Source organism: Oncorhynchus gorbuscha, linkage group LG07 (genome assembly GCF_021184085.1).
Source record: "Oncorhynchus gorbuscha isolate QuinsamMale2020 ecotype Even-year linkage group LG07, OgorEven_v1.0, whole genome shotgun sequence".
Taxonomy (NCBI): domain Eukaryota; kingdom Metazoa; phylum Chordata; class Actinopteri; order Salmoniformes; family Salmonidae; genus Oncorhynchus; species Oncorhynchus gorbuscha.
Window position 1 is genome coordinate 48355802 of NC_060179.1, and position 25376 is coordinate 48381177.

Sequence of the window (25376 nt, forward strand, 5' to 3'; positions counted from 1 at the left end):
GACAGAGGAGCCTCTTAAAGAAGTTACAGTTACAGAAATCTTGCTTGTTTATAGGTGACCAAATATTTATTTTCCACCATAATTTGCAAATAAATTCATTAAAAACCCTACAATGTGATTTTCTGGAATTTTTTTCCCTCATTTTGTCTGTCATAGTTGAAGTGTTCCTATGATGAAAATGGCAGGCCTCATCTTTTTAAGTGGGAGAACTTGCACAATTGGTGGCTGACTAAATACTTTTTTGCCCCACTATGTTTTGTTTGATAAAGTTCATATTTATATTTTTAATAATCTCAGAATACATTTTCGCATTACGTTCACTAGTTCCAAAAACATCCAGTGATATTGCAGAGAGCCACATAATTTTACAGAAATACTCATAAATGTCGATAGATCCAATTGTTAGACATGGAAATATAGATATTCCTCTCCTTAATGCAACCGCTGTGTCAGATTTTTTAAAAACTTTAAGGAAAAAGCAAACCAGGCAATAATCTGAGACGGCGTTCAGAAAATATATATTTTTTTATCCACCATGTTGGAGTCAACATTATAAATGATCCTTTACCTTTTTTGATCTTCATCAGAATGCACTCCCTGGAATCCCAGTTCCACATTAAATGTTTGGTTTAGTTCGATAATATCCAAGTAGCTACTTTTGTTAAGGCGTTTATTACACAAGTCCAAAAGCTCGTGCAGGTCCTGCCGAACTTCGGACGAAAACTTAAATATTACAGTTCGTAGAAACATTTCAATCTTCAGTGTGTTTCGAACATAAATCTTAAATAACGTTCCAACCAGAGAATTCCTTTGTGTGTAGAAAAGCCATGGAACGCAGGTCGCTATCATGTGAAATGCGCATTACCAGGACCTGGCTCTCTGCCCGACCACTGACTCAAAGAGCTCTCATCCGGCCACACATTACAGTAGAAGCCTCATTCAAGTTTCTTAAGACGGTTGACATCTAGTGGAAGCCTTAGGAAGTGCACCATAACCAATATCCCACTGTGTATTCAATAGGGGCTGGATTGAAAATCGACCAACCTCAGATTTCCCACTTCCTGTTTGGATTTCTTCTCAGGTTTTTGCCTGCCATTTGACTTCTGTTATACTCGCCGACATCATTCAAACAGTTTTAGACACTCCAGAGTGTGTTTTATCCAATACTAGTAAATGGCATTACATGAGAGCGTGTGACCCATGGCCTTTTATACAATCATGCACATTTGCATCCTTCTAGGTCTTAAGGGAATTAGCATTTTATTAATCAAATTGGCGGAACTGGAAAAAGTATTTGCCAACTGATACAATTGGGCTTCGCTGCTGAACCCCCAATAATATGAACACTTTCTATGGTTTCAGCTTGATAATACACTTTCAGCAAGCACACTTATCGTTATAGAAGGTACAATAAAAATCCACACTGGTGCGTAGATCAACACCGGTATATAGTAAAATACCATATACTGGCCATCCCAAGACCTAGGTTTCAGGAAATGGCAGTAACGGGTGTTTCAAAAATGCTTAATGCTCCAACTTGATTTTAGGCCTACATCAGCATCACCTAAGGAGAACCCTGATTGTACGTTGAAACGTGTATACATTTCTCGTTGTTGAAAGTCTATAGCCTACCATTCCTACATTTACATTTGGTTATTAATTTAGCAGACGCTTTACACGAGTAATTAGGGTTAAATGCCTTGCTCAAGAACACATTGGCAGATTTTTTTTTCTTCACATAGTTGGCTCGGGGATTGGACCTAGCGACCTTTCATTTACTGGCCCAACGTTCTTAACTGCAGTCTTTTGCAAACATCATTATTGGGCTATTGTTTGTTTCCACATGTGTGGGAACTGCACAAGCGTTGTTGTGGGAGCCGTGGGCTTTACTGCCTCGCTGAAGTGGTACTCGTAGAGATTCTTTAAAGTTGCCTGTTTTAAGAAGGGGACCCTTCCAGTTAGACACTGTTGCTATCAGCCAGGTCAAGCTGAGTGAAATTCTGATGAATGTATGGCTCCCATTTGAGAAAGCAAATACTGATACCTGCTGCATGTCCCTGCACATTATGTATGAAACAAGAATGTGATACGCTTTTCTACAACAAACCGGTTGGCTAGACAGGCTATAGATTGCATAGTGTGTCAATAGTTTGGCATGAAGGCTATGTTGTTGAAAAGGCCATTGATCAAAGCTAGGTGAACTTTGCTAGTTTTGAAACGTGTCCACAATGATGACGGTGATATCTTGCATTTGTATACTGTTTTTCTCAAAATTAGAGGCCTTTTAGTTGTATGGGAGTATCTCAACCTTGCTATTCCATGTCTTTGTCTCGCAGTGGCCAAGCCTGCTGTGGCAGAGAAGCTACAGTGGACATGTGCTGAGCTTCCTACTGAGGGCCAGATGGTGGCACTGGTGGTCAGTGTGATGGAGAATCCTGGAGAGTTCTACTGCTACAAATATAACCAAGAAGGTACAGGAATTCTAAACATCTCACAGTAGGAGTGAGATTTTACTAGATTAGAATTAGGGAGCGTAGGTCTCCCGAGTGGCACACTGGTCTAAGGCAGTGCTAGCTATGTAAGCCAGAAACCATACATGCTGAGGCTGCATTTATTGTAGCTGGGGATTTTAACTAAGCTAATCTGAGAACAAGGCTTCCTAAATTACGCTTTCTCTGTGAACGAGTTTATTAGCAAGTGCATCGGTGATGTTTTAGCCACTGTGTCTATTAAACCTTCCCTAACCAGAGACTGTGGATTGATGGCAGCATTGCGCGAATCACCTCTTTTAATCATGGCAAGGCGACTGGAAACATGACCGAATACAAACAGTGGAGCTATTTCCTCCAAGGCAATCAAAAGAGCAAAGCGTCAGTATAGAGACAAAGTAGTCACAATTCAACAGCTTAAACTCGAGACGTATGTGGCAGGGTCTACAGCCAATCACGGATTACAAAATGAAAACCAGCCCCGTCACGGACATCAACGTCTTGCCCCCAGACAAATTAACCAACTTCTTTGCTAGCTTTGAGGACAATACAGTAACACTGACACGGCCTGCTACCAAAGCCTGTGGGCTCTCCTTCTCCTGGGCCAACGTGAGTAAAACGTTTAAAGCGTGTTAAACCTCGCAAGGCTTCCGGCCAAGGCGGCATCCCTAGCCACGTTCTTGGAGCATGTGCAGATCAGCTGGGTGGTGTGTTTACGGACATATTCAATCAGGCAAACAACCTCTCACTCAACATCAACAAAAGAAAGGAGATGATCGTAGGCTTCAGGAAACAGCAGAGCGAGCATCCCCCCCATCCACATCGACGGGACAGTAGTGGAGAAGGTGTAAAGTTCCTCAGCATACACATCACGGACAAACTGAAATGGTCCACCCACACAGACAGCATGGTGAAGAAGGCGCAACAGAGCCTCTTCAACCTCAGGATGCTGATGAAATTTGGCTTGTCACCATAAACACTCACAAACCTTTACAGCTGCACAATTGAGAGTATCATGTCGGGTTGTATCACCGCCTGGTACGGCAACTGCTCTGCCCACAACCGCAAGGCTCTCCAGAGATTAGTACGGTCTGAGCAACTGATCATCGGGGGCAAACTACCAGCCCTCCAGGACACCTACAGCACCCGATGTCACAGGAAGAACAAAAATATCAAGGACAACTAGTACCTGAGCCACTGCCTGTTTACCCCCAAATCATCCAGAAGGTTAGGTCAGTACAGGTACAGTACAGGTCAAAGCTGGGACCGAGAGATTGAAGATATTTTTTAATCTCAAGGCCGTCAGACTGTTAAACAGCCATCACTAACAGTGGCTGCTGCCAACATAGACTCAAATCTCTGGCCACTTTAATATCACTAGTAACTTTAAATAACGCCACTTTAATAATCTTTACATCCTACATTACTCATCTCGTTTTTATATTCTGTATTCTATACCATTTACTGCATCTTGCGCACGGTTGGCCCAGTGTTTGGCCGGCATGGATGTCCTTGTCCCATCGCGCACTAGCAACTCCTGTGGCAGGCCAGGCGCAGTGCACGCTGACACGGTTGCCAGGCCAGATGCAATGTTTCCCCCCACACATTGGTGTGGCTGGCTTCTGGACTAAGTGGGCATTATGTCAAGAAGCAGTGCAGCTTGGTTGGGTTGTGTTTCGAAGGACGCCGTACGGGAGTTGCAGCGATGAGACAAGACTGTAACTGCCAATTGGATATCACGTAATGGAGTAAAATGGCTACAAAATAAAAGACGCTGTGGGAGCCTCACCTCAGAATGCATTTCCAATGACATATTGTTTCTTAAGTGATATGTTGAGTTAAAACTTTGCTTCTATACCACTACATACCATTGCAGTGTACACTGAACATAAGTATAAAAGCAACATGTGAAGTGTTGGTCACAAGCTTTTCATGACCTGAAGTAAAGGATTCCTGACATGTTCTATATGTACAAAAAGCTTACTTCTCACAAATGTTGTGCACAAATCTGTTTACATCACTGTTAGTGAGCATTTCTCCTTTGCCAAGATAATCCATTCACCTGACAGGTGTGGCATATCGATAAGCTGATTAAACAGCATGGTCATTCATTGCACAGGTGCACCTTGTGCTGTGGACAACAAAAGGCCACCCTAAAATGTGAAGTTTTGTCACAACACAATGCCAAAGATGTCTCAAGTTGAGGGCGTGTGCAATTGGCATGCTGACTGCATGAATGTCCACCAGAGCTGTTTCCAGATCAAATGTTAATTTCTCTACCGTGAGCTGCCTCCAATGTCATTTTAGAGAATTTGGCAGTACCACCAACCGGCCTCACAACCGCTGTAACCACGCCGGATGTGTAGGACATGGACTGGCTTCATCTGCGCTATGGTCTGAGACCAGCCACCAGGACAGCGGATTAAACTCTGGATTTGCACAAAGAATTTGAAGAATTTCTGTGCAAACGGTCTCAAGGAAGCTCATCTGCTTGCTCGTCATCCTCACCAGGGTCTTGACTTCAGTTCGGCGTCGTAACTGACTTCAGTGGGAAATACTCTCCTTCGATGACTACTGGTACGGTGGAGAAGTGTGCTCTTCACGGATGTATCACGGTTTCAACTATACCGGGCAGATGGCAGACACTGTGTATGGCTTTATGTGGGCGAGTGGTTTGCTGATTTCAACAATGTGAGTAGTGCCCATGGTTTCGGTGGTGTTATGGTATGGGCAGGCATAAGCTACGGACAACGGATGCAATTTCAATGCACAGAGATGCCGTGACGAGGCACATTGTCATGCCATTCATCTGCTGCCATCACCTCATGTTTCAGCATAATGCACGATCACATGTCGCAAGGATCTGTACACAATTTCCCAGTTCTTCCATGGCCTGCAATACTCACCACACGTCACCAATTGAGCATGTTGGGATGCTCTTTATAGAAGTGTACGACCGCTTGTTCGATTTCTTGGCAATATCCAGAAACTTTGCACAGCCATTGAAGAGGAGTGGGACCACAGGCCACAATCAACAGCACTGCATGAGGCAAATGGTGGTCACACCAGATACTGACTGGTTTTCTGATCTACGCCCCAACCTCTTTTTTTCTTCTTTAAAAAAAAAAGTTGTGACCAACAATGCAAATCTGTATTTCCGGTCATGAAATCCATGTATTAGGGCCTACTGAATTTATTTAAATTGACTGATTTCCCTATATGAACACTCAGTAAAGTATTTGAAATAGTTGAATGTTAGACACGGTTAAATATGGTACACATTTACACATTATATTCACCTTTTTTATGTGTTACATTCCCCGTTTTCACTGTAATTGACATTGCTTCATCAGCGATATCTGTTTGTGTTGTAAGACCTGCAGGTTCTAGCGGAGCTGGGGGCTGAGCTGAAGCGGCACTGTGAGGCAGACATCACCCCTTTCACCCCTAGTGTGGGTGAGCCCTGCTGCGCTCTGTTCTCTGGTAAGAACAAACTACGAGATTTATCGAACGCCACTCGAACTGAATATCTATCATACTATATGGGGTAGTAAAAATATCACCAAGGACTCAAAGGCCCTCTCTCTTACTCCCACTGGTGCAGTGAATGTAGTCAAACTGTATATTATGGTTAATACTGGTGTGTGTGCTCTCCCTCCACAGGTGATGGAGCATGGTACCGTGGTATGGTGCAGGGTGTGTGGGCTGGCAGTAAAGCCCGGGTGTATTTTGTGGACTATGGCAACACCAGTGATGTCGAACCAGCCCACCTCAGAGCGATCACACCCAAGCTCCTCAAACACCACTTCCTGGCTATCCGCTGCTGGCTAGCAGGTGTGTGTGACTGTTAAAGTAGTAACATTTCTACATTGTCAAACTTTACAGGTTTTTTATGTAATAAGTTATTACATTATCCGGTGGTTGTAATGTTATCAGGTGATTAACAACTTTTTTGATGAATAATGTAAGAACTTTTTTGATGAATGTTTTTATGTATTACTTCCTTCAATTTGATGCATATACTGCTAGTTACAAACACAATCTCATGCACATCTTCCCGGAATACTTCTATATAAACACACTTGCAAGCACACATTGAAATGTGCACAATCATACACACACACCCAAAAGTAACTGAATGCTCATAAATAGAAACTCATAAGCGCACACTGAAACCGGTCTAGTGGAAAGAGATTTTTAAAATACCACTATAACACTTCTTTACTTGGCCAATGTACAACCGGAGCTTGTCTTTGTGATGTCACAGTACCCAAACCCTGACACGCCAGACCCACAACAGGCTGTGTATCATGATGAGTAACCTTGCTTGAGAGCTAGTTTTGAATCCAGTCTGTGCCCGGATGGGTGTCCGCTAGGAGGGGGTGGTCAAAGGTTTGAACCTCACCTGCATGTTGAGGAACCTTGTTTTACACTCCCCTGAGATCAAGATGACTTCTTGAAACCATTTTGTGCTTGTACCTTGCTCGAGAGCACAACGGCAGGAGATTAAATTTAGAATTGGATACCAGCAACCCCCCAGTTGCCGATTCACATCCACCAGATTTTTCCCATGAGACCCAGGATTCAAAGGCCTGCCCCTCTAACCTCAAGGCTACGTGTGCCGCCCCATAGCAAGGTAACAAGAGACACACGTTTGACTGCTCTGAGAGATGGACAACGCAGATGGACCCTATTGGTTACAACCCCCACATAGAGCAGATGTGATTTGGCACAAACAGAGTAATACATAAACATAGCTTTTGCTATGTTATTAGCTACATGTTCAGTTAAAGATCATGTTATTCATCTAGTTGTTACTCCCATGATAACGTAACAAAAACCTGTGGTAGCATAACCTTTCACTTTACATTATAAGTTATTACATTATCATGTTTTATTATGTTTTCCGGTAAGTTATAACATTAACTGGTGTTATACATTAACCGTTAACCATTACTGTGTGTGTGTGAATGAATTACATTTGAATTCATCTCAAATCTCCAGTTGGCAGCCCATACCTTACTGACAGTGGTCCTGTGTAGCTCAGTTGGTAGAGCATGGCGCTTGTAACGCCAGGGTAGTGGGTTCGATCCCCGGGACCACCCATACGTAAAATGTATGCACACATGACTGTAAGTCGCTTTGGATAAAAGCGTCTGCTAAATGGCATATTATTATTATTATTACACTAACAACCATTACAATGATTCACGGTGATACTAAAGTGATCATTATTACTGTTCTGTGCAGTGCGGACCATGTAAATTATTAAAGTTATCCAAGCAATAATAACTAGAGCAGTAAAAAAAAGTTAATACAGAACATTTTTAACCCGGTCTTGCACAAAGAGAAGATTGTATGTACATGTTTGTGTATTTGCAGGATTTTTTGGATTTTGTTCATGATATCCTCATTCATAAAATTGTAATTGTTTTCAAACCTGCTCATACAAATATGGTGAGAAACTGTTGCAAATGTCAATGTGGAAAAACATAGCAAGTCATGACTATAAAATAGTCTTCCCCCAATCCCTGTAGGTGTTGAGCCTCTGAGCCCCCAGTGGAGTGCTGAGTCTATAGTCCGCTTCCAGGCCCTGTGTGTGGGCCAGCAGCTCCATGCACGTGTCCTCTTCATCACAGAGCGAGGCTACGGACTTCAACTGGACAGCAGTGGTCAAAACGTGGCCACCACACTGCTCTCAGAACAGCTGGCCAAAGCCCCTGAACAGAGCCAGGCCCATGCTAAATCCGTTCCCACTGTCCCTAAAATCCCCCAGCAGAAGCCTGCCATTCAGAGAGACACCACCACTAGTGTGGGACCACCCAAATCCGCAGCCAATGAAAATGAGCCGCCCACTGAGAAGCAGGTCAAGAAAAACAATCAGAGCAAGGCTAGTGCTCGGCAGCCGGCAAAAGTGTCCATCCCATTTGGATCCGATGGAACTGCATCTGGTGAGTTAGATTTACTGTATTTTCGGTATCAAGAAGAGACTGTAACCATGTTTCCATCCAACCATTTTTAAACAAGTCAAGTACCTGTCGGATAAAAAAAACTCACGATGAGCCTGATGGAAATAGCAAATTGTCGGTGTACTTTCTTAAATGTTGACAACTAAATCTGTATCATTTGATTGAAAATGTAGGTGGAAACCTAGCTTGTGTAATGAAATCACTTTTTTTGGACAACAGCACAAGATTGGCTGCAATTTCACAGTTCATCTGTCTGTCCATGTCTTGCCTTCAGATCAAACAATTCTCCATTTTATTTCAGCATGAGCTTACATGACAGTGCTGAACCAATTAATTCAGTCACATTGCCAGTGCCACACACTTTTACAAGAACAATTTATGTTTATCAAATATCTCCTGTTTGTCTTTACTCGTGCCGTCATACAATATTTGTTGCTAATAAATTCAAGCCCAACTTAGAAATATCAATACAAGTAAATCATGATTCTGTAAATGTGGTTTGATAAGGAGTAATTTATCATTTTTCCTGAAACATTGGTAAGGTTATTGCAAAATAAGTATGTACAGCACCTTCACAAAGTATTCAGACCCCTAGACCTTTCCCACATTTTAAGTTGCAGCTGTATTCTAAAATTGATTAAAATATTTTTTCCCTCATCAATCCACACACAATAAATACCCTATAATGACAAGACGAAAACAGGTTTTTAGACATTTTTGCAAAAAAAAACAAGTTACCTTATTTGCATAATATTCAGCGGGTTTGCTATGTGACTTGAAATTGAGCTCAGGTGCATCCTGTTTCCATTGATAATCATTGGTGTCTCTACAACTTAACTGGAGTCCACCTGTGGTAAATTCAATAGATTTGGACGTAATTTGGAAAGGCACACACCTGTCTATATAAGGTCCCACAGTTGACAGTGCATGTCAGCAAAAAGCCAAGCCATGAGGTCAAAGGAATTATCTGTCGAGCTCCGAGACAGGATTGTGTTGAGGCACAGATCTGGGGAAGCGTACCAAAACATTTCTGCTACATTGAAGGTCCACAAGAACGCAGTGGCCTCCATCATTCTTAAATTGAAGATGTTTCAAACCACCAAGACAATTCCTAGAGCTGGACGCCCGGCCAAACAGCGATGTGTTTTAATAAAATCAACTATATGCATTGAACTTACGGTTTGATGAAATAAGACCAATGCCTCAAGGGCGCCAGAGATCTAGATAACCAGAATATTTGTTTTCTTTAACCTGATCCAACTATTCTCCCGCTCCTGCTGGCTTTCGCAGATTCCGCCATTACTTTCATTAAGTTGCCGGTAAGAGTCTGCAACTTTTCTCAAGTGGAATGCTAATTTATCTTACCATATCTACCAGTTCTACTTTTCATCGGCACATTTTCATGAAACAATTTCATTTATAATAACGTCTTCATATCTCAACCATTGTCATGTGGTTAATCAAAATTCTATCCCAATCTAAATAAAAATTGTAAAAATTTCCAGCGCCGGTGAGCTGGGGCAACGTTTCCAGACACAGTTGTAGGCTATTTGTGCTAGGGATAAGAAGTCATGCCTAACTTGGGCAGGAGCGCACCGGAGCTTTATAATGCTTTAGCTCCTGTTCCTCTTAGAATATTAGCTCAAAACTTTGGCGCTCCTGCACCTAAATATAGACCGTACCAGCACCCAAAATGAGTACCGGAACCTATTTCAGTCCAAGTCCAGCACTGATAAGAAGTAATCAGGTAGACCTATTTTATGTCATTTCCACTTGATATCTTTCCCATTTCACGCTGAGTGGTTATCGAAAGGGAGAACACATACTTAGAACACATACTCATTCAACGGTTTTTCATTATTTTCACTGTTTTCTAATAGTGAAGACATCAAAACTATGAAATAACACATGTGGAATCATGTAGTAATCCAAAAAGTGTTAAAATGAATCAAAATATATTTTACATTTGAGATTCTTCAAAGTAACCACCCATTGCCTCGTGACAGCTTTGCACACTCTTAGCATTCTCTCAACCAGCTTCATCTGGAATGCTTTTCCAACAATCTTGATGGAGTTCCCACATATGCACATTGTCGAAAGCGAGCATTCTGGATAGAGAGAATTAGATTGTGCATCTGGGCGCATGGTTAAGCCGACGTCTGCATTGTCCATGCAGCATTTACGGTGATGTACCACCCTCACCTACCATCAACCAATCATGTCAATGCGGCGTTACACAGAGCCTTACCCACTGCTACAAACTTTGGGAAGCGAATTGCGATGCGGTACTGCGATTGATTTGTCCCGTGCATGTCTCTGGAGGCTCTGCAATTGTGTCACATATGATGCCTTCGGCCACAATTTTCCATCAAGCATAAATTGGATTTTAGTCTTGGCCTCCGCTATGGATTAGTTGACATATTTTTGTCTGGTCGACCAACAACCAAACAATTGACCAGTCGACTAATTGGGGTCAGCCCTAATGCATATGTGTGGGGTGGAGGGGTGACTTGTGAGCTATGGAAATAATTGTATTTAAGGACATCAGTCAAGGAAACCATTAGTCAATGCTAACGCTAGTATTGCTAATCAGATGAACGATATCTACCTCAGCAGACAAATTCCCTCTGGACTGGAGGACGGTGGAGCTGCCTCGCAATGAGACCTTCCAGCCTTGCATAGCAGCCGTTGTCAGCCCCAGTCTATTCTACCTTTTCAACCCCAGCCATGGTGAGGACTCTTTCTCTCATTTCTCTCGTTCTTTGTGTCTACAAAAATCCATGTCAATTCTTACAGGTGTACAATTACACCAGACTCACCCACAAATGTTCTGTGTATACGGTATGAACACTAATTTATGTCTGTGTGTGGTCTAGTGTATGTGGAGAGACTGCAGAGTGTGATGATGGACTTGGCTGTATACTGCACCACCAAGGCCTTGCCTAGTCGGTGCAAACCCATGCCAGGAGCTGCATGCTGTGCCCAGTTTTCAGGTGAGGAGTCGTCACCCCCCCCCCACACACACACACACACACACACACTTTCATCACCTTGTGGACAGGACTTTGCACACACACACATGCACTATCACTGCTAAAATACACACCCATTCCGTGCCTCACACAATGCATACACATGCAGTGCTTCAACAACAATCAGATATTTCCCATTTCAAGGGCACTATAAAATAACCTCATTAACTCAATAGCACTCATTTTAAACGTTAGGTGAAATCTAATCGTAATGTGAACGGACTGCCATTTTTTCACGCTGCTCAGGATTTGGCAATATGGCCGTCCATTCACTTTATGATCAGATTTGACCTAACGTTTCAATATGGCTATAAATGTCTTTCTGGAAAGACAGAGTTCTACTGATGGATCACACATCTCTTTTGGGATGTTTTCAAACCAATTGAATGCCAATATTCGCAATATGCTTACATGAGGAACTAGGGTGGTGGACTAAATGGTGGATTGCTCTGATAAGGTGTCAAAGCACGAGGTAGGAAACCCCCAAAATGGATTGGACACAGTCGATCACCTCAAGATAAAAATGTAATATTCAATATCAGTAAGTTAGACTAAATAATAGCACTTCACAAACTTGTGTGTTATAACCTTCAATCTGGATAACAACACAAAACAAATCATAAGACTACAAAAAGAAAACCAGCCCCATCGCCACGATTGTCTTGCTCCCAGACAAACTAAACAAGTTCTTTGCTCGCTTTGAGAACAATACAGTGCTTCCGACAGGGCCCGCTACCAAAACCTGCAGGCTCTCCTTCATTGCAGCCAATGTGAGTAAAACATTTAAACGTGTTAACCCTCGCAGGGCTGCCGGCCCAGACGGCATCCCTAGCTGCGTCCTCAGAGCATGCGCAGACCAGCTGGCTGGTGTGTTTACGGACATATCAATCCCTATCCCATTCTGCTGTTTCCACATGCTTCAAGATGGCCACCATTGTTCCTGTTCCCAAGAAAGTTAAGGTAATTGAGCTAAACAACTATCGCACTCACTTCCGTCATCATGAAGTGCTTTGAGAGACTAGTTAAGGATCAGTATTTAACACCATAGTACCCTCCAAACTTATCATTAAGCTCAAGACCCTGGGTCCTGGACTTTCTGAGGGGACGCCCCCAGGTGGTGAGGGTAGGAAACATCTCCACCCCGCTGATCCTCAACACTGGGGCCCTACAAGGGTGCGTTCTCAGCCCTCTCCTGTACTCCCTGTTCACCCATGACTGCGTGGCCATGCACGCCTCCAACTCAATCATCAAGTTTGCAGACGACACTACAGTTGTAGGCTTGATTACCAACAACGACGAGACTGCCTACAGGGAAGAGGTGAGGGCCCTCGCAGTGTGGTGTCAGAAAAATAACTTCACACTCAACGTCAACAAAACAAAGGAGATTATTGTGGATTTCAGGAAACCGCAGAGGGTGCACCCCCATATCCACATCAACGGGACAGTAGTGGAGAAGGTGGAAAGTTCCTCGGCGACCACATCACGGACCAGCTGAAATGGTCCACCCACACAGACAGGGTGGTGAAGAAGGCGCAACAGTGTCTCTTCAACCTCAGGAGGCTGAAAAAGTCTGGCTTGTCATCAAAAACACTCAAACTTTTACAGCTGCACAATCGAGAGTATCCTGTCGGGCTGTATCACCGCCTGGTACGGCAACTGCTCCGCCCACAACCGTAAGGCTCTCCAGAGGGTAGTGAGGTCTGCACAACGCATCACCGGGGACAAACTACCTGCCCTCCAGGACACCTACAGCACCCGATTTCACAGGAAGGCCAAAATGATCATCAAGGAAAACAACCCCCCCAAACCAATGCCTGTTCACCCTGTTATCATCTAGAAGGCGAGGTCAGTACAGTGGCATCAAAGCTGGGACCGAGAGACTGAAAAACAGCTTCTACCTCAAGGCCATCAGACTGTTAAATAGCCATTACTAGCACATTAGAGGCTGCTGCCTATAAGCATAGACTTGAAATCACTGACCACTTTAAGGAATGGAACACCAGTCACTTTAATAGTGTTTACGTATCTGGCATTACTCATCATGTATTTACTGTATTCTATACTATTCTACGGTATCTTAGTCCGTTCCGCTCTGACATCGCTCGTCCATATGTGTACAGTCTTAATTCATTCCTACTTAGATTTGTGTGTATTGGGTATATGTTGTGTAATTTGTTAGATATTGCTGCACTGTCGGTGCTAGAAGCACAAGCATTTCACTGCAATAACATCTGCTTATCACGTGTATGTGACCAATAAAATTTGATTTGCCTTGATGACAGCTTTGTAAACCCGACCTCAACCATCTTCATGAGGAATGCTTTTCCAACAGTCTTGAAGGATTTCCCACATGCTGAATACTTGTTGGCTGCTTTTCCTTCACTCTGCGGTCCAACTCATCCCAAACCAGGTTGGGTATTGTGGTGGCCAGGTCATCTGATGCAGCACTCCATCACTCTCCTTCTTGGCCAAATAGCCTTTACACAGTCTGGAGGTGTGTTGGGTCATTGTCCTTTTGAAAAATAAATGACAGTCCCACTAAGCACAAACCAGATGGGATGGCATATCGCTGCAGAATGCTGTGGTAGCCATGCTGGTTAAGTGTTCTTTGAATTCTATATACACTGCTCAAAAAAATAAAGGGAACACTTAAACAACAATGTAACTCCAAGTCAATCACACTTCTGTGAAATCAAACTGTCCACTTAGGAAGCAACAGTGATTGACGATACATTTCACATGCTGTTGTGCAAATGGAATAGACAACAGGTGGAAATTATAGGCAATTAGCAAGACTCCCCCAATAAAGGAGTGGTTCTGCAGGTGGGGACCAGGCTGATGTTTTGGTCACTTTTGAATGCTAGCGGTGCTTTCACTCTAGTGGTAGCATGAGACAGAGTCTACAACCCACACAAGTGGCTCCGGTAGTGCAGCTCATCCAGGATGAGCTGTCAGCGTAGTGTCCAGAGCATGGAGGCGCTACCAGGAGACAGGCCAGTACATCAGGAGACGTGGAGGAGGCCGTAGGAGGGCAACAACCCAGCAGCAGGACTGCTACCTCCGCCTGTGCAAACACCGGCCAGGAACGATGTGTTTACAATACCGCGTTTGTAATAAAGCATCATTTGTTGGACTTCTGGGGTAGGTAGCTAGCTTTAGCTCGGTACCTAGCTAGCACCAATACAACCAGCCTGAAAACAATGGCCATTAGTGTGTTTAAGTACTGACCTGATTGTATGAATTGTGGACTACACATTCCTTTTGACTATAGCCACATGAACATGGATGAAATCGAATATTAATTCATTCTCTTTTTGTCCTTCAAAAGTTGTTCAAGTCAACTATTTTTGGATGAGCTGCATACGGTACAAAGGCAAACATATTGTGAGTTTTTTTTATGGACAGTCATCTGTTGTCCATCACCTGTCAACTGATTTTTTTTGTACACAATCTCAGTGGCGCTGTACATGTAGACCACATTCCTCTAGATGAGGAGAGCTATTGTTGTTTCACCCCGCAGGTGATAAGAATTGGTACAGAGCCGTGTTCCTGGAGACCACAGAGACTGAGGCCAGTGTTATCTATGCTGACTACGGCAACTCCGAGAAGCTCCCCTTCGCCAGCATTCTGCCCATCCCCACAGAGTTCCTGGAGCTCCCTTTCCAGATTGCCCGCTGTGCCCTCACAGGTAAGAGGGGCCACACAAGGCAGAAGTCAGCTGCACAGTCTGATGTTAACGCCTAGCCCTGTAGCTGTGATCTTGTCCCGTTGTGTCTGTCTGGGCCGGTAGGAGCACTTTGAGATGTGATCTATGTCTGTGTGACTGGTCTGTCTAGTTTCTGTGGCACTCATTTTCTGTAGATAAAGAGGGATATGATCTATGACTTGTGTCTTCCTGTCAACTGCCTGTGTGTCTTGTTTCTGAGTCTTCATCCCTGTATTTAACAAGTGCTCTGAGATGATACATGTCATGTTGTCTGCCTCTTTGGCCCTGGCCCTGCTGTAGGTAAGGAGCATTTCCCGTCAGTGTGGCCCGTAGAGGTCCTGGAGCTTTTCAGTGCCCTGCTGAGTGACGGCGTGCTGGCCTCTGTCCAGGACTTCGATGGCAACTCCAACCTGCTGTCAGTCACCCTGCAAATAGAGCGAGGCGGGGGCCACCTCAACACTATGATCCTAGAGGGGCTGCAGAGCACACAAACTGTCAGCGCCAGGACCCGCAGACAGGAGCCAGGCCAGACCAAGACCCCCATCATCGCCACAGCTCCAGTCACGCCGGCCACAGCTCCAGTCACGCCGGCCACAGCTCCAGTCACGCCGGCCACAGCTCCAGTAACTGGTGTGTCAGTTCAGATATCCGTGTTCTTATGGTACTAATAGACAGTATCAAAGGGATATTGTAGTGTGTGGCAGGGAGCCTAGAGGTTAGAATGGCCTACAACTGGACGGTTTCCAGTTCGAATCCCATGTGTGACAGGAAAATCTGGTGCTATTCTAGGTATCATAGATGGCATTTCCTGCTGTTGTGCTCTTCAGCAAGGCACTTAACCCCTATACTGCTCCAGGATCACCGCACTGTGGCGATGTCTTGGGCAATGTAACCATTTGTTTTGTTTTTTGCATCTTACTCATTGTGTTTGTAGTATCTTCTAATTAAATATTGCACATTAAACCTTTTAGATGAGCTGTATATATAAATCTCATGTATTTTCAGATTATGCTGCCCCGACGAATACTGAACCCAAGGAACCACAGAGCCTAATTTGCTCAAAAAGTGTGAATGGTATGTCCAAATGACTCATCAGATACTGCTTACTTGATCACTTTGACCCATTATTGGCACATTTTACCTAGCTGTTGGTTAAGCACTGACTCAAGTATTTGTTCTCCAGATTATGCCTCTCCATGCTGCTGCCGGGACTTGGTGCAAAAGGTGAAACACATTTTTCTACTATTGCTACTAACAAATTCAGGTGGTGGCACCAGGCCATGATTTGGTCACACAGTAATTGTTACTTTGTCACGCAGTAGATAAAATTACTTATAAAGTAATTCACAGTGCTAATGAGAGATGATTCAAGTAAATAAATTGTTTAATCTGACACATCCAAGAAAGATTGTTGCTATATTTTACTCTCAAAATAGGGCTTCAGAATTTAATTTGATTTATTTTGTTCAATCAAATCTAAGTTTATTGGCCGTGTACACAAATTTGCAGGTACATTGAAATGAGTGTTTCTAGAACAAACAGTGCAATAAACACACACAGTCTTCCCAAAAATTAAGAAATTAGGAAATATCAGAACGAGCGATGTCAGAGACCTTGACTTTTTCCACATTTTGTTATTATTCTTAAATGGGGGGGGGGGGGGGGGAATGAAAATGACCATCAGCTGTGGAATGGCACTACTGGCTGTGGAGGTGAGAGAGGTCCCACAGTTGACAGTGCATGTCAAAGCAAAAACCAAGCCATGAGGTTAAAGGAATTGTTCGCAGAGCTACAAGACAGGATTGTGTCGTGGAACAGATCTGGGGAAGGGTACCAAAACATTTCTGCAGCATTGAAGGTCCCCAAGAACACACTGGCCTCCATTCTTACATGGAATAAGTTTGGAACCACCAAGTCTCTTCCTGCAAGAAGTTCGCTTTGTCATTATGGGGTATTGTGTGAGTGTATAGATTGAGTCCTTTAAAAAATGTTTACATCCATTTTAGAATAAGGCTGTAATGTAACAAAAGGGGAAGGGGTCTGAATACTTTCCAAATGCACTGTACAGTCGTGGTCTAAAGTGTTGAGTGACACAAATATTTATTTTCACAAAGTCTGCTGCCTCAGTATGTATGATGGCAATTTGCATATACTCCAGAATGTTATGAAGATGAATTGCAATTAATTGCAAAGTCCCTCTTTGCCATGCAAATGAACTGAATCCCAAATAAATATTTTCCCTGCATTTCAGCCCTGCCACAAAAGGACCAGCTGACATGTCAGTGATTCTCTCATTAACTTCTTTGGGACAGGGGGCAGTATTTTCACGTCCGGATGAAAAGTGTGTCCAAAGTAAACGGCCTGCTACTCTGACCCAGAAGCTAGGCTATGCATATTATTAGTAGATTTGGATAGAAAACACTCTGAAGTCTCTAACACTGTTTGAATCATGTCTGTGAGTATAACAGAACTTATTTGGCAGGCGAAATCCCGAGGGCAAACCGTTCAGATTTTTTATTTTTTTGGTCAATGGGTTTTCATTGGGAATCCAGATTTCTAATCGACTTTCCTGCAGTTCCTATCGCTTCCACTGGATGCGTCTTTAGAAATTGGTTGAGGTTTTTCCTTTGAGAAATTAAGAAGTAACACTGTTCAGAACGAGGGTAGAGAGAAGTGTACTCTGATAGAGGCGCGTGACCTGAAAACCTCGCTCCACTTTGTTTTCCTCCGGTATTGAACACAGATCATCCCGTCTTCAATTTGATCAATTATTTACGTATAAAAAAATACCTAAAGTTGTATTAGGAAAGTAGTTTGACATGTTTGGACAATGCTTACATTGTCTTACAAACTCCAAGCATTGATTATACAAGAATGGGCTGCCAACACTGCAAATATTGACTCGTTGCATCAACTTCATGTAATTGTCAATTAAAAGCCTTTGACACTTACGAAATACTTGTAATTATACTTCAGTATTCCATAGTAACATCTGACAAAAATATCTAAAGACACTGAGGCAGCAGACTTGATGAAAATTAATATTTGTCATTCTAGAAACCTTTGACCACGACTGTAATAGTGTAAGACAGTATGACCAGTATATGAATAGAAAAGCTGTGTACAGCAGTAGTTATATAGGATGAACCATGACTAGAATACAGTATATACATATGAAGTGGGTAAAACAGAATGTAAACATTATTAAAGTGACCAATGTTTAATAACGATGTACATAGGGCAGTAGTCTCTAGGGGGAAGGGTAGCGTACAGAGTGGTAGCCGGGCTAGAACAGTGATTAAGGCTAGTGGTGACATTCAGTTTCTGTCTCTCTGTCCCAGCTTTGATGCACCTGTACAGTAAAATGTATTTTTGTGCGCTGGCTATCCATTTATTTGGCCCTTGTTTCTGATTTGATTTGTTTCTGTGAAATCTCATTCATTGAACCTTATGCTCTTTTAACACTAGAACAGCCAACGTCTTTTGAACATGGTCTTTTGAGTGTCATGTGATTTAACAATTGTAATATCGCTGCCATTTTTAGTCATGTCCCCCTCCGTCCTTGACTTTTCCTAAATAAGTCTTTCACACACTTACTTTGTGAGAATTTCAATACCGCAGAGTTTGTGATAAGCAGTTTTACGAGGACACTCAACAGTTTGTTGCCCATCTCATAATGCCCATTGAAAGTACACCTGAACTATATCAAAACGAATTCCACACAAAAAATAATAAGTAGCATAAAGGCAAGATTAAATAGACAATATTCTGGTGGTTGACAATATTATCAACTGTGAATGAAGAGACTGAACAGTGCACCTTGTGTAATTGATAATAAATTGAAGACTTCACCACAAAAAAACAAAAAAAAACTATTGGAGAGAGCAGATTCTATGGTTTCTGAAACACCTACGTTTGCCAAACAACTCAAGGGTTCTATTTTGATCCATTTTTTTGTAGAATAACCTATTTCATGCGATACACACATGAGCAGTCGTGGCAGCATATAGCCTAAGCACAGACTAGTTACATAACTTTAAATATGCTGTTCTTTTGAAATGAATTGTTTTTTAAGACCTGCCTAAACGAAATGATGAGTTTCTTTGTGATGGTGTATATTAAATTGATTTATTAGACTGTTAAAATAGACACGACAAGGGTGCGACATTGGCCTGGATTAGTTTGCCTCACGGCCCGGCGGTTCTAGTGTTAAGGACCATCTTCTGCCCAAAGTGTAGAACCAACATGTTTTGAACCCCCTTCTCTTTCACAGATTGATCAACTGGAAGAGCACATTCTGTTCCTCATGGAGAAAATAGGTGGATTGTCAAAGTGACTACCATACGCAACGAGTACACAACTATGTTCTAGGAATATTCATGAATACATGAAGGTATTCAGTTTAAGTGATTTATGCTTTGCAGTTCAGTTGGGATGTTCCCTCAAGGGTTTTTGGTGGGTGAATGTTGCATCTTGGCTGTGAAAGGTATTTACATTATGGATATAATATGATGGAACGGCTCTCTTGATCAGGACTTAGTTTTAAACTTTGGTTTAAAATTGCTAATATAATTGTTTTAGGTATTGTTTAACTGAAATGTAATCATATTTTACACTTTCATCATAAACTATATCATAATTGTACTTTAAAGAAGTAAGCAATCTTAGAATTGTTATTGTTTTGTGACCATGTGGTCAGTGCATCAGTAATGTTAGGATGATTACATGATTATGTGCCTTCTCATTTAGTGTTCCACCATCTGTTGAAGAGGCATGGTTTCTCATTTACTTGTTTTAATTCAAGTTCAGTTTGGGATATGGAATGGTTTTGTGACATTAAATGAAAGCATTTACTTGAGCAGATTTCTTGATGGCTAACCAAACAGCACAGACTACATGCCGATTTAGAAATGTGTTTAATCTAAGATAAGAGAACAATATTTATTTTCCTATGTGTGAAATAACTTCGCTAGATATTTGGGCCCTCATTTGCTCCTTGTAGATCTCACTTTTTGTCAAATTATCAATGTTCGTTTTATGAGTTGAAGACATTTACATTTACATTACATTTACATTTAAGTCATTTAGCAGACGCTCTTATCCAGAGCGACTTACAAATTGGTGCATTCACCTTATGACATCCAGTGGAACAGTCACTTTACAATAGTGCATCTAAATCTTAAGGGGGGTGAGAGGGATTACTTATCCTATCCTAGGTATTCCTTAAAGAGGTGGGGTTTCAGGTGTCTCCGGAAGGTGGTGATTGACTCCGCTGTCCTGGCGTCGTGAGGGAGTTTGTTCCACCATTGGGGGGCCAGGGCAGCGAACAGTTTTGACTGGGCTGAGCGGGAGCTGTACTTCCTCAGTGGTAGGGAGGCGAGCAGGCCAGAGGTGGATGAACGCAGTGCCCTTGTTTGGGTGTAGGGCCTGATCAGAGCCTGGAGGTACTGAGGTGCCGTTCCCCTCACAGCTCCGTAGGCAAGCACCATGGTCTTGTAGCGGATGCGAGCTTCAACTGGAAGCCAGTGGAGAGAACGGAGGAGCGGGGTGACGTGAGAGAACTTGGGAAGGTTGAACACCAGACGGGCTGCGGCGTTCTGGATGAGTTGAAGGGGTTTAATGGCACAGGCAGGGAGCCCAGCCAACAGCGAGTTGCAGTAATCCAGACGGGAGATGACAAGTGCCTGGATTAGGACCTGCGCCGCTTCCTGTGTGAGGCAGGGTCGTACTCTGCGGATGTTGTAGAGCATGAACCTACAGGAACGGGCCACCGCCTTGGTGTTGGTTGAGAACGACAGGGTGTTGTCCAGGATCACGCCAAGGTTCTTGGCGCTCTGGGAGGAGGACACAATGGAGTTGTCAACCGTGATGGCGAGATCATGGAATGGGCAGTCCTTCCCCGGGAGGAAGAGCAGCTCAGTCTTGCCGAAGTTCAGCTTGAGGTGGTGATCCGTCATCCACACTGATATGTCTGCCAGACATGCAGAGATGCGATTCGCCACCTGGTCATCAGAAGGGGGAAAGGAGAAGATTAATTGTGTGGCGTCTGCATAGCAATGATAAGAGAGACCATGTGAGGTTATGACAGAGCCAAGTGACTTGGTGTATAGCGAGAATAGGAGAGGGCCAAGAACAGAGCCCTGGGGGACACCAGTGGTGAGAGCGCGTGGTGAGGAGACAGATTCTCGCCACGCCACCTGGTAGGAGCGACCTGTCAGGTAGGACGCAATCCAAGCGTGGGCCGCGCCGGAGATGCCCAACTCGGAGAGGGTGGAGAGGAGAGGATCTGATGGTTCACAGTATCGAAGGCAGCCGATAGATCTAGAAGGATGAGAGCAGAGGAGAGAGAGTTAGCTTTAGCAGTGCGGAGCGCCTCCGTGATACAGAGGAGAGCAGTCTCAGTTGAATGACTAGTCTTGAAACCTGACTGATTTGGATCAAGAAGGTCATTCAGAGAGAGATAGCGGGAGAGCTGGCCAAGGACGGCACGTTCAAGAGTTTTGGAGAGAAAAGAAAGAAGGGATACTGGTCTGTAATTGTTGACATCGGAGGGATCGAGTGTAGGTTTTTTCAGAAGGGGTGCAACTCTCGCTCTCTTGAAGACGGAAGGGACGTAGCCAGCGGTCAGGGATGAGTTGATGAGCGAGGTGAGGTAAGGGAGAAGGTCTCCGGAAATGGTCTGGAGAAGAGAGGAGGGGATAGGGTCAAGCGGGCAGGTTGTTGGGCGGCCGGCCGTCACAAGACGCGAGATTTCATCTGGAGAGAGAGGGGAGAAAGAGGTCAGAGCACAGGGTAGGGCAGTGTGAGCAGAACCAGCGGTGTCGTTTGACTTAGCAAACGAGGATCGGATGTCGTCGACCTTCTTTTCAAAATGGTTGACGAAGTCATCTGCAGAGAGGGAGGAGGAGGGGGGGAGGAGGATTCAGGAGGGAGGAGAAGGTGGCAAAGAGCTTCCTAGGGTTAGAGGCAGATGCTTGGAATTTAGCGTGGTAGAAAGTGGCTTTAGCAGCAGAGACAGAGGAGGAAAATGTAGAGAGGAGGGAGTGAAAGGATGCCAGGTCCGCAGGGAGGCGAGTTTTCCTCCATATCCGCTCGGCTGCCCGTAGCCCTGTTCTGTGAGCTCGCAATGAGTCATCGAGCCACGGAGCGGGAGGGGAGGACCGAGCCGGCCTGGAGGATAGGGGACATAGAGAGTCAAGGGATGCAGAGAGGGAGGAGAGTTGGGTTGAGGAGGCAGAATCAGGAGATAGGTGGGAGAAGGTTTGAGCGGAGGGAAGAGATGATAGGATGGAAGAGGAGAGAGTAGCGGGGGAGAGAGAGCGAAGGTTGGGACGGCGCGATACCATCCGAGTAGGGGCAGTGTGGGAGGTGTTGGATGAGAGCGAGAGGGAAAAGGATACAAGGTAGTGGTCGGAGACTTGGAGGGGAGTTGCAATGAGGTTAGTGGAAGAACAGCATCTAGTAAAGATGAGGTCGAGCGTATTGCCTGCCTTGTGAGTAGGGGGAAGGTGAGAGGGTGAGGTCAAAAGAGGAGAGGAGTGGAAAGAAGGAGGCAGAGAGGAAAGAGTCAAAGGTAGACGTGGGGAGGTTAAAGTCGCCCAGAACTGTGAGAGGTGAGCCGTCCTCAGGAAAGGAGCTTATCAAGGCATCAAGCTCATTGATGAACTCTCCGAGGGAACCTGGAGGGCGATAAATGATAAGGATGTTAAGCTTGAAAGGGCTAGTAACTGTGACAGCATGGAATTCAAAGGAGGCGATAGACAGATGGGTAAGGGGAGAAAGAGAGAATGACCACTTGGGAGAGATGAGGATCCCGGTGCCACCACCCCGCTGACCAGAAGCTCTCGGGGTGTGCGAGAACACGTGGGCGGACGAAGAGAGAGCAGTAGGAGTAGCAGTGTTGTCTGTGGTGATCCATGTTTCCGTCAGTGCCAAGAAGTCGAGGGACTGGAGGGAGGCATAGGCTGAGATGAACTCTGCCTTGTTGACCGCAGATTGGCAGTTCCAGAGGCTACCGGAGACCTGGAACTCCACGTGGGTCGTGCGCGCTGGGACCACCAGAGTAGGGTGGCCGCGGCCACGCGGTGTGGAGCGTTTGTATGGTCTGTGCAGAGAGGAGAGAACAGGGATAAACAGACACATAGTTGACAGGCTACAGAAGAGGCTACGCTAATGCAAAGGAGATTGGAATGACAAGTGGACTACACGTCTCGAATGTTCAGAAAGTTAAGCTACGTAGCAAGAATCTTATTGACTAAAATGATTAAAATGATACAGTACTGCTGAAGTAGGCCAGCTGGCAGTGGGTGCGTTGTTGACACTACACTAATCAAGTCGTTCCGTTGAGTGTAATAGTTTCTGCAGTGTTGCTATTCGGGGGCTAGCTGGCTAGCTAGCAGTGTTGTTTACGTTACGTTGCGTTAAAAGAACGACAATAGCTGGCTAGCGAACCTAGAAAATCGCTCTAGACTACACAATTATCTTTGATACAAAGACTGCTATGTAGCTAGCTATGTAGCTAGCTACGATCAAACAAATCAAACCGTTGTACTGTAATGAAATGAAGTGAAAATGTGATACTACCTGTGAATGCGACCGGGTTGTTGAGTTCTATTCAGAAGACGTTGGCTAGCTAGCAGAGTCTCCTACGTTAAGGACGACAAATAGCTGGCTAGCTAACCTCGGTAAATTAAGATAATCACTCTAAGACTACACACTCTAAACCTAAACAACACAATTATCTTGGATACAATGATACGAAGACAGCAAAGACAGCTATGTAGCTAGCTAACACTACACTAATCAAGTCGTTCAGTTGAGTGTAATAGTTTCTCCAGTGCAGCTAATCAGTGGACGTTAGCTAGCTGGCTAGTGAAGACTACGTTAGGACGGCGAAATACGATAATTACGCAATTATCTTTGATACAAAGACGGCTATGTAGCTAGCTGAGAAGAAATTGCTAAGATTAGACAAATCAAACCGTTGTGCTATAATGAAATATAATGAAAAAGTTATACTACCCGCGGGAGCGAAGTGCAGATGCGACCTTTAAAGGAGAATGTTGCTATTTTTCAACCTAATCTGTATGTTTGATGTTAATGGCATGTTATAAAAGGGCGAAGACACTTTTTTTGTGATTTTTACTTGTTTTTGAGAAACTTACCCCAGTCGTGATAGACTTCCTCATTGCTTGTTGTGCAGTGTGCAGGCATCCAAAAAGCATATCCAAAAACACCCAAATATTTGCTTTTAGAAACACGCTCTCAGTATCGTGATGCAGGTCTTTAGATGTTGTACACATGCAATTGTGTCATTCCGAACTTCATCCGCAACGTTATATTCCATTTTGTGCAAGTCCAGCGGTTTCCCTCACCAGCTTGTGCTACTTGTCTGTGTAGCCTGCGCAGCAAAGAAGAAACGGTAAGTAAGTACATTCATTTATTTGACACTTCTCAATATAAAAACTGACTTATACCCATAAGTTTAACAATGAAATCTTTTAATAAAATTAGTCAGCTTTGGTTTTCAGATGTAAGAATGTCCTTGTTTTTATTTAAAATCCTCGGTTTTAGTCGCTTTCAACTTTCTAAATCCACCCTGAATCTACTCTTCCTGTGGGATCAAGATTTTCCAGATGTTCTGCATCAAAACTAACCTAATCACACTACCTTGGAGTTTTGAAAAATGCAACTACAACTTTGAATGATCAGAATAAAATGTTCAGTTTTGAAATACCCAATTCTAAGATTGAATCCCATCCGATTGATGGGGGTCTGTAGTTATGTTAAGACTAAGTTGGCATGAAATAGTTTTATTTGGGGGATGTCTGTGATTGATATGTGTTGTAGTGTTCGGTAGAAACTTACGACCATAGATGTCAAATCTGTACCGTCTGATTACTGTAGGGGAGTGTTAGACATTAAATGTAACTTTGTTTTATTGCATTTGTGAGATCATTTAAGATAACTTTTCAATGATGCTGCCGACAACAATTTTCAAGAAGTTCCATTGGTGATGGAAAAATGTATTCTGTTCAGGGACATACAGTACGTCATCACGTACAATCTTTCATATTGTGGTCAGAGACGCTTATGTTAGGAACTCAGTCCTGCCGGTGGGCAATTGACGGATGTTAAGGCTTACATTGTCCCCTGAAGCCAACAAGTGAACTTACACCCA

The 25376-nt window shown here is 43.7% G+C and overlaps 1 protein-coding gene across 6 annotated transcripts in view; it reads left to right on the forward strand.

Annotated features, from left to right (window-relative positions):
* Positions 1–20054, forward strand: part of tdrd1 (tudor domain containing 1) — a 47184-nt gene extending 27130 nt beyond the window's left edge. For 4 of the 6 annotated variants that reach the window (XM_046355139.1, XM_046355143.1, XM_046355142.1 and 1 more), the window contains 11 exons: positions 2337–2471; positions 5865–5972; positions 6153–6323; positions 8027–8440; positions 11072–11188; positions 11335–11451; positions 15011–15178; positions 15497–15826; positions 16202–16270; positions 16380–16420; positions 19470–20054. In XM_046355139.1, coding sequence (XP_046211095.1) covers positions 2337–2471; positions 5865–5972; positions 6153–6323; positions 8027–8440; positions 11072–11188; positions 11335–11451; positions 15011–15178; positions 15497–15826; positions 16202–16270; positions 16380–16420; positions 19470–19532 — 1733 coding nt within the window. In that variant the 3' untranslated portion in view covers positions 19533–20054. Of the gene's footprint in view, positions 1–2336; positions 2472–5864; positions 5973–6152; positions 6324–8026; positions 8441–11071; positions 11189–11334; positions 11452–14818; positions 14875–15010; positions 15179–15496; positions 15827–16201; positions 16271–16379; positions 16421–19469 lie in introns of those variants that run through there. The other 2 variants (XM_046355141.1, XM_046355145.1) reach the window with 2 other exon arrangements.
* The last annotated feature ends 5322 nt before the right edge of the window (positions 20055–25376 follow it).